General features: G+C 44.5%; 1 protein-coding gene across 4 annotated transcripts in view; it reads right to left on the bottom strand.

Annotated features, from left to right (window-relative positions):
- The window catches only part of RNF2 (ring finger protein 2), a 53,253-nt gene that overhangs the window by 10,915 nt on the left and 24,336 nt on the right, over positions 1–18,002 (bottom strand). For all 4 annotated transcript variants that reach the window (XM_073356674.2, XM_073356675.2, XM_073356676.2 and 1 more), the window contains exons 2-4: positions 6,266–6,354; positions 5,776–5,936; positions 3,951–4,166 (exon numbers count right to left, since the gene is read on the bottom strand). In XM_073356674.2, the coding sequence (XP_073212775.1) occupies positions 3,951–4,166; positions 5,776–5,936; positions 6,266–6,352 (464 nt within the window). In that variant the 5' untranslated portion in view covers positions 6,353–6,354. The remainder of the gene's footprint in view (positions 1–3,950; positions 4,167–5,775; positions 5,937–6,265; positions 6,355–18,002) is intronic.

Genomic DNA, 18,002 nt, shown 5'->3' with positions numbered 1-18,002 from the left:
CCTACCTGTTGATATAATACATCACTGCGGTATTGTCTGTCAGGACCTGCACCACCTTGCCCTTCTCTTGGGGCAGGCAGGCCAGGCGAACCGCTTTGAGCTCCCTGACATTTATGTGGAGGGACAGATCATCCCACGACCAGTTGCCTTGCGTGCTGAGCTCACTCAGGTGGGATCCCCAACCAAGGTCTGAGGCATCAGAAACCAGGGTCGGGGATGGGGTCACGAAAGGAACTTCCTCCAACACCGACTCAGGACTCAACCACCAATCCGGGAACGATTGGATGTGAACCGGCACCCTGACCACCTGGTCTAGATCATGTCTATTGGGGATGTAGACCCACGCCAACCACACCTGCATTGGCCGGAGATGGATCCGGGCATGTTGGACCACAAATGTACATGCAGCCATGTGGTCCAACAACCACAGGCAGATGTGAGAAGCGCTGAGTGGGTAGTTTTTCATATGGGAGATCAGGTCCGACATAGCCTGGAAACGTGCTTCTGGAAGGAAGGCTCTGGCTTATGTGGAGTCGAGAACCGTCCCAATGAACTCTATTCATTGCACTAGCCTTAAGGTTGATTTCTTTTTGTTTACCGACGGGCCCAGGTTGCAGCAGGTGGAATTAACCAGATCAAGGCTCCTTTGCCCTGTTCCCAAGATCTGCCCTTGATGAGCAAATCAAGATATGAACCGCTCGGCGCCTGAGGTTAGCAGCCACTGGTGCCATACATTTTGTAAACACCTTTCAGGCAGACAAGAAGCCAAAGGGCAGCATCATGAACTGGAAATGGTGCCTGCCCACCACAAAATGGAGGAATTGTCTGTGACCTTGGAAGATGCAGATATGGAAATAGGCATTCTTCAGATCGAGGGTGGCGTACCTGTCTCCCAGACCCAGGGAGGAGATGATGGAGGCCAGGGAGACCATGCGTAACTTCAACTTTTTGAGCGACTTATTCTGGACCTGCAGCGCCTCAATGCGTCTTAGACCCTCTTTTACTTTCAGAGTAGGAAATAACAGGAGTTAGAACTCTTTTCCCCTCATGTTCCAGGGGACCTCCTCCACTGCCCCCAGCTGCATGAGGTTCTCAACCTCTTGTATGAGGAGTTGTTCATGAGATGGGTCCCTGAAGAGGAACAGGGAAGGTGAGGGGTGGCCGAGAATTGCAGGGTGTAGCCCCGAGATACAATGTCTAGCATCCAACTGTCCGAGGTGACCCGTGACCAGGCCGAACGGTAGGGACAGACAGTTGAGGAAAGAACAAGGCAAATCCAGGGAGTTGACTGGGGCATCGCTCTTAAACGCACCCTCAAAACGAGCATTTCTCATCCAGAGAGGCTTCGATGGGCTGGATTGTGCGGGGAAGCGGGAGGAGGAAGGGCGGCGATGACCAAATCTTGTGTCTCTATCCCTTCTCCTTGTAGGCCCCTGTCAAGGCTGCCAAGGCCTTAGCGGTGGGGGTGGCCGGAATTGCTTCCTCATCAACTGTGGCATATACAGACCCAGCAAGCGAAGGGTGGCCCGAGTGTCCTTCCCATGCAGCCTCAGGTCAGTCTGTTCTGCGAGGAGACCATTCCCATCAAAGAGAAGATCCTGGATCGAGGCCTGCATCTCCTGGGACAGGCCAGAGGTCTGAAGCCAGGAGCTGCTCCTCATGACCACTCCTCCTCCACCAGGGCCCCGAATTCATGGGCCAAGTCCTGGGGCAGTGAATCCTTGAATTTACGGAGAGAGTCCCATAAGTTGAAGTTATATTTCCCCAAGAGAGCCTGGTGGTTGGCACCCAGAACTGAAGGCTGGCCGTCAAATAAATCTTTCTCCCAAAAAGGTCCAGTGTCTTGGCCTCTTTATTCTTGAGGTTCGATTTGGTTTGTCCCTTATCTGTCCCTCTCGTTGGCCACAGAGACGACCAGCGAGCCCGGAGGACAGTGGGTATACAAATATTCAAACCCCTTGGCCGGCAGGAAATACTTTTTCTTGGCATTCTTGGAGGTGGGAGGGATGGAAGAAGGAATTTACTGAAGAGCTTTTGCTATTTTTAGGACCCTATCATGTACTGGTAGCACAACACGGACGGGGGTAGAAACCAAGAGCACACTGAACAGGGTGTCTGCCTGTTCAGCTATCTCCTCCACTTCCAAGCCTAAGTTCTTAGCCACCCTACAAAGCAGGGCATGATGTTCTTTGAAATCGTCTGGCGAACTGACAGGGGAAGGGCTCACCACCACCTCATCCGGGGATGAGGACAACGACTGGGTCCCTGCGGGAGGCCCTGAGAGATCATCCCCCATGGGGAAAGAGGGTTTCGGTGTAAGCGCTTGGTCCTCTACCCCAACCTCCAACTGTGCCTTGCGCACCAAGCTTGGTGCTGCCAGTGCCACTGGTTGTCGCTCAGAGATGGTCGTCGAGGAATGGATGAGCGAGGCATTGGCATCACAGGCATGCTCCACGTGCTCCAGTAGGGTCATTGTGCTGGCCACTGGCCTTGCTGCCACGACGGCATCATAGAGGTTGATGCAGCCTCAGGTGCCCACTCGCGCCAGTGCAGTCGTGGTGAAGGGCTGAATTCCATTTTTGAAACCAGAGGAAATACCTTCCCCTTGATCACAGAGGGGTTGTTGAAGCTTGTGTCTCATGGCTAACCATTGCTGCAGAAAACCGGTGCCTCGAGTAGGAGGATCAGTATCGTGACAGAGACCACTCCCACCATGGAGATCGACGGCTAGGACACAGCTGGTGGGAGGATGATTGGTGCTGGCAATACAGTGACTGGTGCCTTCCTCTAGGCGACCTGCATTGAGAGGGCAGAGACCATGAACATGGTGCTGGCAATGCAGGATGTCCTGCAGAAGACAGACCTGGGGCATGGAGACAGAGAGCGCCATCACATCTCCGGAGACCGGCCTCGTTCGCCCGCCCTGTGACGGGTCTTTACGGCTGGCTTGCCCTCACTGGGAGCCTTTGCCATGACCTATGACACTCATGGTGCTGGAGGCGCTGGTAGAGGCCTCTGCTCTCTAGGTGCCGGGAAGACATAGGCACTGCCACCAGTTTGGGTCCCCTACCCACCTCCTGGAATCGGTGGCAGATCCCTGTGGGAACTAGGGGGCCCCCCATCAGGGGGATGTCCCCATATGACTCCAGTGTGGGCTGTCAGCCCAAACTGGGTCCTTTGCCCTTCTTGCTTGGTGCCAGGGAGTCACTTCTTTGACCTCTTCTTAGACACGGTGCTGGAGGTGCGCTGAGCACTGAGGCTGAGGTGCTCAGGGCAGAGTCTGACCAGGAAAGCTGGGACACCAGACAGAGAACAGCCTCCATGAGGAGGGCCCTCAAATGGATGTCTTGCTCTTTCTGAGTTCTGGGACGAAAGTTCTTACAGATGCGACACTTTTCCTTCACATGTGATTCCCCCATGCATTTGAGGCAGCTGCTATGCAGGTCACAAACAGGCATGGGCCTGTTACTGTCAGAGCAGGGCTTAAAATCTGGAGATCAGGGCATGCCCCATCTGACACGAAGTCCCTGCTGGGACTCTCTCTCTAACTACACTACTTAACAACTACCTATTAACTAACCACTGTAAACAAAGCTATTAACAAAGATTTAAGGCTCAAAGACTGAAGTAGAAGAACCGCAAGTCCTTGCGAGGCAAGGGAAAGTTGCTGCAACTAACCACTAAGGGCGGTAAGAACGAACTGAGAGGGTGTAGGGCCAGTGGCACTTAATATACTGAAGCATGGGTGTGCACTCCAGAAGGCGCTACAGTCGACCCTACAGGTACTGCTAAGGCAAAAATCTCTGACAGCTGCACATATGGGCGTGCGCACACCTTAGAACGGAATCTACATGAGCAAGCACTCAAAGAAGTTTTTATGGTTTAGTTTGCTTTGAATTTTAAGTTAATGTTACAATAACCACAAACAACCCACCTTCAGAGCCCCATACCTGTTCATTGCTTGAATCTTTAATCCCTCCTCAATGCTGTGGCTCAGAGCTTGCTGGTTATTGTGCTTACTGATCCTTGCTAGAACTCTCTCTTGATGAGCCTCATATTCATCACGACTTGGGTAAATTTTACTGATGAGGGCATCAAAATTTGGATCTGGTCTCAGTGATCTTTTAGAAACAAGCTTTTTACGACACGTGGGACACTCTTTGTTTCTAAACCAACAAAAAAAGAAAGGGGACAACGAATGTTCTTCATGGCTGTAATCCAGAGTTCCCTGTCATGATGCAGTTCATGCTTTCCCTATGACATTGACTGTACAGCCAACGTCCTCTTAGTATTGTCTAGGAATAGATCCCCCTCTGCCTAAGCATTTGACAGTAGTTATTACACTCCCTCCCCTAAGTGAGAGTTAGTTTTTATTCTTACTGAGAAGTCTGCAGTGATCACAGCTTATATTTACATTTAAGGATTCAAGTGTCTAGCTTTTCTTTGCAAACAGGTTCTTTCCCTTAGCCTCTCAAATTGTGTCTTAATTAATAAAAATATCTTTTACACAACTCAAATTAGCATCCTAGTCAAGACAAGACAGTTCAAAGCTTTCACCTGAATTCGTAAATCAAGTTAAAAACTATGAAGAATCCTACTTTTTAGCTTGACCTGCTAAACCATGTGAAAACTACCAACTGTCTTCTCTTCACTAGGATTTTACTTTGACTTGGTTAATTCACATTAAGAACATTTCTTCCCCCCAATGAAAGCAAGAGCTCCATGGTGGCGACCATATTTGTGTCAGACAGTGTTCATTCATTGACATTCTTACTACTCTAACTTCTAATTAAATTACAAAATGGAGACCAATATACCCTTTTCTATTGCATGTTCCAGTTCATTCAATAATGAATGAAAATATCCCTTGACAAATTTTTTGTTTCTATTTCACGACACATAGGAATCATTTTGCTGGACATGAGATTAGAACAATCTATTTAAACATGCATAGTTTTTATTGTCTAAGACAGGAGGGTTAATTTTTGCAGAGTAGTGCAGCACTGCCCATTTTCTATTTTCTCTAGCTCAGCAGTTTTAAACTTGTGGTCCATGGACCCATGGGAATTGCAGACTATGTCTAAGATTTCCAAGAGGGTCCGGACCCCTATTCAAAAAATTTTAGGGGTCCGCAAATGAGAAAAGGTTGAAAAACATGTACCTGGTTTAATCACTGGCATTCTGATTAAACTAAGGCACAAATAAAATAGCAAGGGGATCAGATGTGACATCTCAACACCGGTCATTATGATTATCATACTGTCATTGTTATTTTCATAGGTTTGATATTTGTATAATTGGATTCATTTTAAATACAAAATAAATACATGTTCCATACATTAGGGAATCTTGTACTCTATACATTTACATATTCATTTGGTAAGATTCCACTGAGACAGTTTAGTTAATTCTTGTACTATGATTTGTTGTTACTAGACCTAGCTAGCTTAAGAAAGGAGGATTTTTTTCTGTTCCTTAAACCATGATTTCTTTCTTCTACATTGGTGTATATAAGGAAATGGGCATACTTCCTCCTAATATCTGGACTGCCACAAGAGAACAAACATTTAAACAGTGAAATTACATGGGAGTACACACATTAGGTACTGGATGCAATGTTCTTTGGTTCCTTGCAATCTAGTAGTGGTGTGTTTGCGTATCTCTGAACACATGGGGCTTCAAAGGGGCCTCATTGTATCATTTTGATTCTTGACCACCATCCCCCTCACCCTGCAATAAGGTAGGATTCTTAGGTATACATTATTTCTTACATACCCACTCCTGAGAGCTGTAATGATACAGTCAGCACAGAAACGATGCAAGCATTCCTTTGTTGTCATGGTGTTTTTCAACATATCCAAACAAATGGGACACATCAGTTCACTGTGCAGGCTTCTAGGTGACACCACTATTTCCAGGCCATCAGTTATTGCTTCCTAATAGTCAAATATTAAAGTGAAATCATATTAATGGAGTTATTGACATAGAATTAACGTAATCTTTGTAAGAAAATTATTAGAGAGATACTACACTGTAGAAAACACTTTAAAATAAAAGCAAACTACGGTATATCATTTTATATTTGTAACTGTTGGATTGTTTATTTTGTTTTTCAATGTGTTACGATTTTAAATATGAAATTAGAGATTTTACCAAGCATCTTACAAAAAATACTTAACAAAATTAAACTGTCCTATGATTTATATAAGAAAAGGTATTTTTATGGCAGTGCCTTGCATGAAATTAGCTTCTTAACCTGTATTACCTGAGGTGTTCTCTGTAATTCATATAAACTGAGCTCCCATGTTTTGCTTAAAGGTTGAGTTCCATTGGTCTGCACAGCCTGAGACATGGCTAGGAAAAAAGAGAAGAGGGGAAAAAATTACATAATCATAAAACAAAAGCTTAAGTGTGTTTAACTGAAGCTAGAAGCAGATTCCCCTCTTCTTTAAATGGTAGTGCTGGTTCAGCATTTTCACAGAAACAGCAATCCTCAGATTCCCTGCAGATGCGTTTGCAACTTTTATTCTAAGAAGGAAGAAATGAGAAAAATGGTTCCTATAGGATGAAGCCAGAATAAGCACCAAATGCCACTCTCTAATTGAGACATTTGCAATCCCACTCATGTAACTGCAATAGTACAAGTGACACTAAGGGTGTTATTCAAACACCCACATCATGAAAGTCAGTTAAGGTTGCTAAGGGACAGTAACGTAAAACAAAACCACAAAACCTAGGAAGTACAGCATAAGAGCTGCACACATAACCCTATCAAATACATATCCAAAAGACATTTAAAACACACACTGTGGTTGAGTAGGGTTGACTTGCTAAGGGAATGGGCAGTCGCTAAAGTTACACGTAGACAACCTTGACTCTTCCCTCTGATTGAGTGTTCCTATGGGAACAATCTATATGACCACCTTCTCCTTTCCCCTCAAATCCTTACAGGAGGTTTTCACTCCTAACAAGTTTTAAAAAAATATTGATGCATGAAGTAAGACTAGCTGGGTTTGGGGGCATTTAGAAAGTATGTTTCTAGCTTTTTGTTTCAATTATGAGCCCAATTCTCCTCACACCAGTGTAATTCCATTGGGTTCACCAGAATTATTTCTGATTTACAGTGGTGAAAGCATGAGGAGAATCAGCATCAGAAATGGTAAGTCTCAGATAAGCAATACGCCTAAACCACTACTATCACTACTCTAGTTTCTCTCCTTATTTCTTATATTAATTGGGGGAGGGGTGTTAAGCCAACTCTCTCTCCAACAATGCATACTTGAAAAAAAGTTGAGCATAAAAGATGAATGAAAATAATTTAAGACTTTGCATTTCCATAGCACTATCCACCCAAGGTTTTCAAAATGCTTCACATGGTCATGAGTCCACAGAAAAACAGGTAAAGGGATACCTCCTTTTCACAAAGGGGGAAGCGGCGGGACAGAGACATTTACATGGCTTGCACAACATTGCAGACTGGAGTCAGTGTCAGATTTAGGAGTAGAACTCAAGTCATCTAACTCCCAATCAGTCCCTGAGTTTTTAACCAGTAGACGTGTATACTGCAATTATAGCCACACCGGAGAAAGTCTCACTTTAGCCTTATGCAAACTGTAAAGATCAAAATAATGTAAAAAGGAATGTAAAACGGTTTCTGGACAGAAAATAGTTAATTACGGGGGGCAGGAGGGGAGGAAGGAACACTCTCCAAAAAGAACGTGCAGTAATCTGGAAAGTTATTTTGGGAGAGTGTATGCATGGCTATTTCTGAATTAGGAGAATACAGTATGATGCAAAATTACAATTGCAAATATCTGTACTAGAAGAGGAAAAAATGAAGTTTTTTCAGTTCACTTAAAAAAAAAAAATCTAAATGTGCACTTCCAAACCATCCCAACATGTAGCCAAGTTGCAGATCCTATTTTTGTATGACTACCAAGTGTATAACAGACAGTAATTACCAGATGAGAAATGTCAACTCCTCTGCTCCAAGGGAGGTTGAACAGGCTTAAGTAACTTTTTTGAGGAGGGTAGGGGGGATGGGAAGGAAGAGATAAAAGAAGCAACACAGTTTACTACTATGCCTGTTCATCTTAATCTTGGCCGTGGTGCTTGGAGCACATCTGTTACTACTGAAAAGGAATGGTCAAATGAAGACTAGTTCTCAGCAAGCCAAGTATTACACCTAAATAATAACTTGGGGTTGGAGAGATGGCAGAAGAATTGGGAAAATGATGATAATGGATTTAGGCTGTCAACTCCTATTTTAGTAGCATAAAAAGCTATTTTCTATGGCACAAGGGACATGTTTCTCTGCATGGATCAAAGAAATAAGACATCCATTTAGTGCCCTAACAGACTACTGAAATTGACACGCTGCTAATAGCTAACTACAGACTGTAACCTGCAAAATGAACACAAACTCAGAATCCAACCAACCATAAGACTGTAGCGTCAGGGTCCTGACGATTTATTTAACAGAGCACACACGTGCACACATGCAGCCAGCAGCTTATTCAGACTTCCACCCTCACTACTGATTGTGCTGACAGAGCTGCGCTGATGCTGCAGCAATGGTGCAAGTTACTCACAGGATGGGGAGACCTAATGTAAACAGTAAGCATATTATTAACTTTTATATCACTGTAGTGTCTTGAGACTCAGGCACATCAGGGCTCCGTTGTGCTACACACTGTACAAACACAGGAATAAGAGTTCCTGTCCCGAAATAGCTTTCCATCTTAAACTTCTAGAGTGCTAAACTGAGCTCACAACGGACTTTCATAGGTTCATAGATTTTTATGGCCAGTGTGTTCATTTCTTCTGACCTCCTGTGTAAAACAGGCCACAGAATTTCCTTGAATTAATTCATGCTTCAAGTACAATAGCTGTGGACCACCATACCAAAGCCTAAACAATAGTAATCCTTGCACTGTGACCTGAATGTCATTAAACCTGGGGCTCTCTTGGACCAACAAGGAACACACAGTCCAGAATCAAGAGCCTTCTATTAGGTATTCCCAGCTGCCTGATATACAAAACTTTAGCTAGGGTCGGTCTGTAAGAGCAATCAAGCTGATCTCAACTGCCAGGGTGGTGAATAAGGAGAGAGGCAATGTCTAGTGTAGCCAGGGCCCAAACCATAAAGGTCTTTGTAGATGATGACCAGCATTTTAAATTGTACCCAAAAATGAAGGTCAATGCAGATTATGGTGCACAGGTGTAACATGCTACATATATGAGACACCACTGAGTAAGCAAGCAGCCATGTTCTGCATAGCTGAGGTGTCTGAGAAGCCTTCATGATTGGATTGCTAGAGAGATTGAGAATGTTTCAATAACTTAGTCTGGAGGTGACAGAGGCCTGGCTAACTGAGAGCCGTGTCTAAAAGGAAATGCTGTTACCTCTTTGCCAAGAAAAGATGGGTTTGGTTGTTGGAGAAAGACGTGGTTTCTGCTGCTACATGGGAATCCAAGAGCACCTGGAGTGCAACTCCATCTACCCAAACAGGAATTGTAGCACCTCTGTGTGGCTTACAGTAGAGGCAACTGCCACAGCTACAATGGATATTTTCCTAACGGTTCTCCATACAGGAGGCCCAGGCAGTTTTTGTTCCCAGTTCTAAAGCCAGACTGAAAAGGGTCAGCTAACGAGAACTTCCTCACACTTGTATCTCTCCTCATACACCAAAAACTAGGGAGAGACAAGGTGGTGATTGTTGAGAATCTCTGTGATAGGATGACATTGACCCCGGGTTTAGGACTAGTAGTTTCCTACTGGAGAGATACTAGCACCTTTCCCACTCCTGAAGAGACGGGTTTTTGATCTTTACCAATTTTGCCTACTCTCAAACATGGCCTTCAAAATCGGTTTGCACCCTTTCTTATTTTGTGTTTTAGTTAAAAAAACAGAGGTGGCCAGCAGGTTTTTTTCCAGCTTGTTTTTTCACTGAAAATATCAAGAACGTTAGCCTGATCTCATCTGTTGTGGTTTTGCTGGAAGACTCCCTGGAAAGCTAGAGAACTTCCTCAGATCTTATTTGAAAGGGCTGAGGTATCCAATCTTTTACAAAGATCCTTCTGCCTTTCCTTTCCACCCCGTCCACCTGAATTAAAAAAAAATATCGTTTTGTTTACACTCTGAATAAAAACCTGTTTCCCTTCTCAGTTTTCACTCTTTTTACTTATGATAAAATCCTACCAAGAAGAGAGAATAAACTAAGGCCTGAATTTCAAGTGCAAAAAACAAAAAATATATATTGGGGGAGTGGCATCGGGGTAGTGGGATGGGGGCAGAAGAGAAGCAGTTTATGAAGTGACAGAAAACTGAAAAGTTCCATTAAAGAAAAAAGAGCACCTCCTTTCCTTTGCAAGTCACCTTTGAACTAGCACCCTCAATAATGTTCCGAGTTTAAATAGCCTCCCACATGCTTGTTACCACTTTTGTTTTGCTTTTTAATAAACTGATATGCAATTCTAAAATACCATCACCACAGTATCTGGGTACCACAGTTTCACATATAGGCAGGATTTTTCAAGCTAAAATTAACAAAAAGCATGTGCTTTTGACAAAATTGTACGAAGGGAAGGCTGTGAGGGGGAGAGAAAGTCAAATTTGAGTAAGCAGATCAATCATCTGAGATTCATAGATAGATAGATAGATATTTAGGTCAGAAGGGACCATTATGATCATCTAGTCTGACCTCCTGCACAACGCAGGCCACAGAATTTCACCCACCCACTCCTGCAACTACTACTACTTTTCAGAGTAACTAACAACAAGGGATATGATTTATACAGATATCCTTCTGACGCCTATCTGCTCATTACTGACGTCAGAGTCACTAGAACACCTCAGACATCAAGAATTATAACATTCATAAACCACTTCAATCTCTCTGGTCACTCGATCTCTGACCTAAAAGTCGCAATATTACAACAAAAAGACTTCAAAAAAAGACTCCAACGAGAGACTGCTGAATTGGAATTAATTTGCAAACTGGATACAATTAACTCAGGCTTGAATAGAGACTGGGAGTGGATGAGTCATTACACAAAGTAAAGCTATTTCCCCATGTTTATTCCCCCCCCCAAACTGTTCCTCAGACGTTCTTGTTAACTGCTGGAAATGGCCCACCTTGATCATCACTACAAAAGGTTTTCTTCCCCCTCGCCCCCGCGCTCTCCTGCTGGTATTAGCTCATCTTAAGTGATCACTCTCCTTACAGTGTGTATGGTAACACCCATTTTTTCATGTTCTCTGTGTATATAAATCTCCTCACTATATTTTCCACTGAATGCATCCAGTGAAGTGAGCTGCAGCTCACGGAAGCTTATGCTCAAATAAATTGGTTAGTCTCTAAGGTGCCACAAGTACTCCTTTTCTTTTTACGGATACAGACTAACACGGCTGCTACTCTGAAAGTTGGAGGAGAAACTATTTGATATAAGAGATGGAATGAATAAGACAGAGTCTGTCTGGGCAAAAATCACACTGGGGAAGAAAGCTACTAAAGCATCCCCTGGGATAGTGCTTGGGGTGTGCTATAGACTGCCAGGATCCAATCTGGATATGGATAGAGACCTCTTTAATGTTTTTAATGAAGTAAATATTAATGGGAATTGTGCGATCATGGGAGACTAACTTCCCAGATATAGACTGGAGGACAAGTGCTAGTAATAATAACAGGGCTCAGATTTTCCTGGATGCCATAGCTGATGAATTCCTTCACCAAGTAGTTGCTGAACCAACAAGAGGGATGCCATTTTAGATTTGGTTTTGGTGAGTAGTGAGGACCTCATAGAAGAAGTGGTTGTAGGAAACAACCTTGGTTCAAGTGATCATGAGCTAATTCAGTTCAAACTAAATGGAAGAATAAACAAAAATAGATCTCTGACTAGGGTTTTTTTATTTCAAAAGAGCTAACTTTAAAAAATTAAGGAAATTAATTAGGGACGTGGATTGGACTGAAGAACTTGTGGATCTAAAGGCAGAGAAGGCCTGGAATTACTTAAAAAGTCAAAGTTGCAGAAACTATCAGAAGCCTGCATCCCAAGAAAGAGGAAAAAATTCATAGGCGGGAGTTGTAGACGAAGCTGGATGAGCAAGCACCTTAGAGAGGTGATTAAGAAAAAGCAGAAAGCCCACAAGGAGTGGAAGATGGGAGAGATTGGCAAGGAAAGCTACCTTATTGAGGTCAGAACATGTAGCAATAAAGTGAGAACGGCCAAAAGTCATGTAGAGTTGGACTTTGCAAAGGGAATTAAAACCAACAGTAAAAGGTTCTATAGCCATATAAAGAAGAAAACAAAAAGAAGAAGTGGGACCGCTAAACACTGAGGATAGAGTGGAGATTAAGGATAATCTAGGCATGGCCCAATATCTAAACAAATACTTGGTCTCAGTGTTTAATGAGGCTAATGAGGAGCTTAGAGATAATGGTAGGACAACAAATGGGAAGGAGGATATGGAGGTAGCTATTACCATATCCAAGGTAGAAGCCAAAACTTGAACAGTTTAATGGGACTAAATCAGGGGGCCCAGATAATCTTCATCCAAGAATATTAAAGGAACCAGCACATGAAATTGCAAGCCCATTAGCAAAACATTTTAATGAATCTGTAAACTCAGGGGTTGTACCATATGACTGGAGAATTGCTAACATAGTTGCTATTTTTAAGAAAGGAAAAAAAGGTGATTTGGGTAACTTACAGGCCTGTTAGTTTGACATCCATAGTGTGCAAGGTCTTGGAAAAAATGTTGAAGGAGAAAGTAGTTAAGGACATTGAGGTTAATGGTAATTGGAACAAAATATAACATGGTTTTACAAAAGGTAGATTGGGGGGAGGGACAGCTCAGTGGTTTGAGCATTGGCCTGCTAAACCCAGGGTTGTGAGTGCAATCCTTCAGGGGGCCATTTAGGGACTGGGGGCAAAAACTGGGGATTGGTCCTGCTTTGAGCAGGGGGTTGGACTAGATGACCTCCTGAGGTCCCTTCCAACCCTGATATTCTATGATTCTATGTCAAACCAACATGATCTCCTTCTTTGAGAAGGAAACAGATTTATTAGACAAGGAAACACAGTAGATCTAATTTACCTCGGTTTCAGTAAGGCATTTGATATGGTTCCCATGGGGAATTATTAGCTAAATTGGAAAAGATGGGGATCAATATGAAAATTGAAAGGCGGACAAGGAACTGGTCAAAGGAGAGACTACAATGGGTTACACTGAAAGGTGAACTGTCAGGCTGGAAGGAGGTTACTAGTGGAGGTTCCTCAGGGATTGGTTTTGGGACCAATCTTTTTATTGTTGATGTTGGCACAAAAAGCGGGAATGTGCTAACAAAGTTTGCGAATGACACATAGCTGGGAGGTACTGCCAATAGAGAGAAGGGCTGGGATATCATACAGGAAGATCTGGATGACCCTGTAAATTGGAGTAATAGTAATAGGATGAAATTTAATAGTGGAAAGTGCAAGGTCATGCATTTAGGGATTAAGAACAAGAATTTTTGTTATAAACTGGGGATGCATCACTTGGAAGTAACAGAGGAGGAGAAGGACCTTGGAGTATTGGTTGATCACAGGATGACTATGAGCTGCCAATGTGATATGGCCGTGAAAAAAGCTAATGCAGTCTTGGGATGCATCAGGAGAGGTATTTCCAATAGAGATAAGGAGGTGTTAGTACCGTTATTCAAGGCACTGGTGAGACCTCACCTGGAATACTGTGTGCAGTTCTGGTCTCCCATGTTTAAGAAAGATGAATTCAAACTGGAACAGGTACAGAGAAAGGCTACTAGGATGATCCAAGGAATGGAAAACCTGTCTTATGAAAGGAGACTTAAAGAGCTTGACTTGTTTAGCCTAAGCTAAAGAAGCTGAGGGGAGATAGGATTGCTCTCTATAAATATATCAGAGGGATAAATACCACGGAGGGAGAAGAACTATTTAAGCTCAGTACCAATGTGGACACAAGAACAAGTGGATATAAACTGGCCATCAGGAAGTTTAGACTTGAAATTAGATGAAGGTTTTTAACCATTAGAGAGGAGTGAAGTTCTGGAACTGCCTTCCAAGGGAAGCAGTCGGGGCAAAAGATATATCTGGCTTCACGACTAAGCTTCATAAGTTTATAGAAGGGATGATATGATGGGATAGCCTAATTTTGGCAATTAATTGATCTTCAACTATTAGCAGTAGATATGCCCAATGGCCTGTGATGGGATGTCAGATAGCATGGGATCTGAGATACTACAGAGAATTCTTTCCTGGATGTCTGGCTGGTGAGTCTTGCCCACATGCTCAGGGTTTAGCTGATCGCCATATTTGGGGTCAGAAAGGAATTTTCCTCCAGGGCAGTTTGGCAGAGTCCCTGGGGTTTTTTTGCTTTCCTCTGCAGCATGGGGCACGGGTCACTTGCTGGAGGAATCTCTGCACCTTGAAGTCTTTAAACCACGATTTGAGGACTTCAATAGCTCAGAGGTTTGTTAATGGAGTGGGTGGGTGAGATTCTGTGGCATGCGTTGTGCAGGAGGTCAGACTAGAAGATCATAATGGTCCCTTCTGACCTTAAACCCCTATGTTTAAGGTCAGAATTCTATGATTCTAAGAGGCACATTCACTAGAGAAGTAGCTGCTGGTAGACACAGCAACAGAAATTCAGAACTCCATCAGTGTCCAAATATAAAACTTCTGTTGAATACACATTGTGTATGATGTGCAGTATTCCATGTGACAGGTTGGGATTCTATGGTCAGCCATGGTAACCAAACTACACTAGAATGTTTTGACTTCTAACATGTAACTTTAAACCAATACACTTATTCAGCGCTGTGAACAAACCACTCTAAGTGCAATAAATTCTTTGTCATCCTTTACAAATATTCCTCTTAACATAGGAGACCACCTCAGTCCCAGCAGCTTTGTCAACATTAGTAATTTTTTATTTTTTTTTAAAAGCTCTCCTCAGCACACTTCTAGCAGTACAGTTTCACTGTTGGTGGCATTGCTCAGTGTGCTAATGTAGGGAAGGCCACCAAGGTTTATCTTAGGCCTAGTCTACAGTACGCGTTTATTTCGGAATTAGCCGAGTTAATTCAAAATAAAACTGATTCCGTCCACACAACCAAACCATTATTTTCGATTTAAAGGGCTCTTTAATCAGATTTCTGTACTCCACCTCGGCAAGTGGAGTAGCGCTAAAATCGAGATCGCAGTTATGGGTTACAGGTACTGTGGACCCAATTCGACGTTATTGGCCTCCGGGAACTATCCCAGAATGCTCCCTTGTGACCGCTCTGGACAACACTCTCAACTCCGATGCACTAGCCAGGTAGGCAGTAAAAGCCCCAGGAACTTTTAAATTTCATTTCCTGTTTGGTCACCATCAGCACAGTCCACCATCACAGGCGACCATGAAGAGTCCACCATCACAAGAGACCACACAGTCCCAGATTCACAGACAAGTTCCAGCATGGTCTAAACGGGAGGTAACCCGTTGCATGTTGGGAAGACGAATCTGTTATGGCAGAAGTACGTTCCAAGAAAAGAAACGCAAATATGTACGCTAAAGTCTCCAGGGCCATGATGGAAAGAGACTACTTCAGGGACACAGAGCAGTGTTGTACAAAAATCAAGGCGCTCAGGCAAATGTACCAAAAAGCCAGGGAGGCGAAAGGGCGCTCTGGGTCACAGCCCCATACATGCCGCTTCTACCGTGAGCTGCATGCAATTATGGGGGGTGACAACGCCACCACCCCACCACTGTCCGTGCACACCTGCAAGGGGGAAGTTGTACAGAGCGAGGAGGATGAGTTATTGGAAGACGAAGAGGAGGAGGATGACGACAGTGCACAGGCGGCAAGCGGGAAATCCGTTTTCCCCCCAGCCAGGAACTATTCTTAATGCCGGACCCAATAGCCTCCCTCCACTCCAAATGCAGGCTCCCGGACCATGACGCTGGAGAAGGCACTTCTGGTGAGTGAGAGCCTGATCAGAGCCACACAGTGGGGGGAAACCCAGCCATGCTGGGCTGTTCGCGTTTAGTTTAAAGGGCTCATCCCTGCTCAGAGCCTCATCAGAGCCACATGGTGGGTGTGAGGAGGGAGGTGTTGTGTGAAGCGATCACCCCAGAGAGCCTGCAGGCCGTCCTTTTATATGGCAAACCCACCAGGCATTGCGTACTATGGGAAAGGGGGCCTGGCAATTTGAAAGCATTAAAATGAATGCAGAAGCAGCAGAACCCCGTGTGCCCCTAGGGCTTACTATGGCTGCCTGCAAGCTGAATTCTGTTGCCCAGCCGCGTGTGATGGCTTACTCATACCAAAGTGACAGGCACTTCGGTATAAGAAGCAAAATGTGACCTTGTACAGAAATAACATGTGCTGTGTACTATGAATTGCCTGTTTCGCTGAGAAAGTGTCCCCTTTATTCTCTAAAACGTATCGTTCAAAATACTATCCTCCCTTTTTCTCCTACCGCAGGTGCAAATGTTTCAACATGGCCCCATCTACTCCATCCCAGAGGCTGGTCCAGGTTAGAAGGCGGAAAAAACGAACTCGGTACAACATGTTCACCGAGCTCATGCAGTCCTCTTGCACTGATAGGGACCAGCTGAATACATGGAGGCAAACAATTGCGGAGTCCTGTAAAACGTTAAATGAACACGAAGAGAGGAGGGACGCATGCGATGAGAGCAGGCAGGATGCTATGGTCAAGCTCATGGGGGAGCAAACTGACATGCTCTGCTGTATGGTGGATCTAATGCAGGAAAGGCAACAAGATCACAGACTGCCGCTGCAGCCCCTCTAAAACTGCCCTCCTTCCCCCACAAGTTCCATAGCCTCCTCACCCAGACGCCCAAGAACACGGGGATGGGGTGGGGGGGAGAGGCTACAGGGACCCACAGACTCAACCCCAGAGGATTGCACAAGCTAGGAGAAAGCTGGCATATCCGAAATTTTTATTTGGTTTCTGGACTTGTCCTTCTCTCCTCCTCCACCCCCCTCCCCCAATACGCCCCCTCCCCCGATCTACCTTCTGATTTCTCTCAATGTGTTGTGCAACAAATAAAGAACGGGTTTTAAACAATTGTGACTTTATTTCCTTTCATATATATATATATATAGGGGGCGGGTCACTTTAAGAGAAACAAACAACTGTCACACCGTACTCTGGGCAGTCACGAAACTGGCTTTCAAAGCTTATCTGATGCGCAGCGTGCCCTGATGCACTCTTCTAATCGCCCTGTTGTCTGGCTGTGCGAAATTGCCTCAATCTCCCCCTTACTCTCACAGATATTGTGGAGAACACAACAAGCTGCAATTACAATTGGAATATTGGTTGTGCTGAGATCTAACCGAGGTAGTACACTGCGCCAGCGAGCTTTCAAACTTCCAAAAGCACATTCTACCACCATTCTGCACTTGCTCAGCCTACAGTTGAACTGCTCCTTACTACTGTCCAGGGTACCTGTGTATGGCTTCATGAGCCATGGCATTAAGGGGTAGGCTGGGTCCCCGAAGATAACTATAGGCATTTCAACATCCCCAACAGTAATTTTCTGGTCTGGGAATTAAGTTCCTTCCTGCAGCTGTTCAAACAAACCAGAGTTCCTGAAGATGCGAGCGTCATGCACCTTTCCCAGCCATCCCACTCTGATGTCAGTGAAACGTCCCTTGTGATCCACCAGCGCATGCAGCACCATGGAAAATTACCCCTTGCCGTTTATGTACTGGCCGCCCCGGGGTTCCGGGGCCAAGATAGGGGTATGCGTTCCATCTATTGCCCCGCCGGAGCCAGGGAACTCCAGTGCATTTAAGCCATCCACAATGGTCTGCACATTTCCCAAAGTCACTACCCTTGATAGCAGCTGGTCAATGATTGCGTTGGCTACTTGCAGCACAGCAGCCCCCACAGTAGATTTGCCCACTCCAAACTGATTCCCGACTGACTGGTAGCTGTCGGGCGTTGCAAGCTTCCACAGGGCTATGGCTACT

This window comes from Lepidochelys kempii, chromosome 8 (assembly GCF_965140285.1).
Source record: "Lepidochelys kempii isolate rLepKem1 chromosome 8, rLepKem1.hap1, whole genome shotgun sequence".
NCBI lineage: Eukaryota > Metazoa > Chordata > Testudines > Cheloniidae > Lepidochelys > Lepidochelys kempii.
This window is presented reverse-complemented; position numbering and strand designations above follow the sequence as displayed.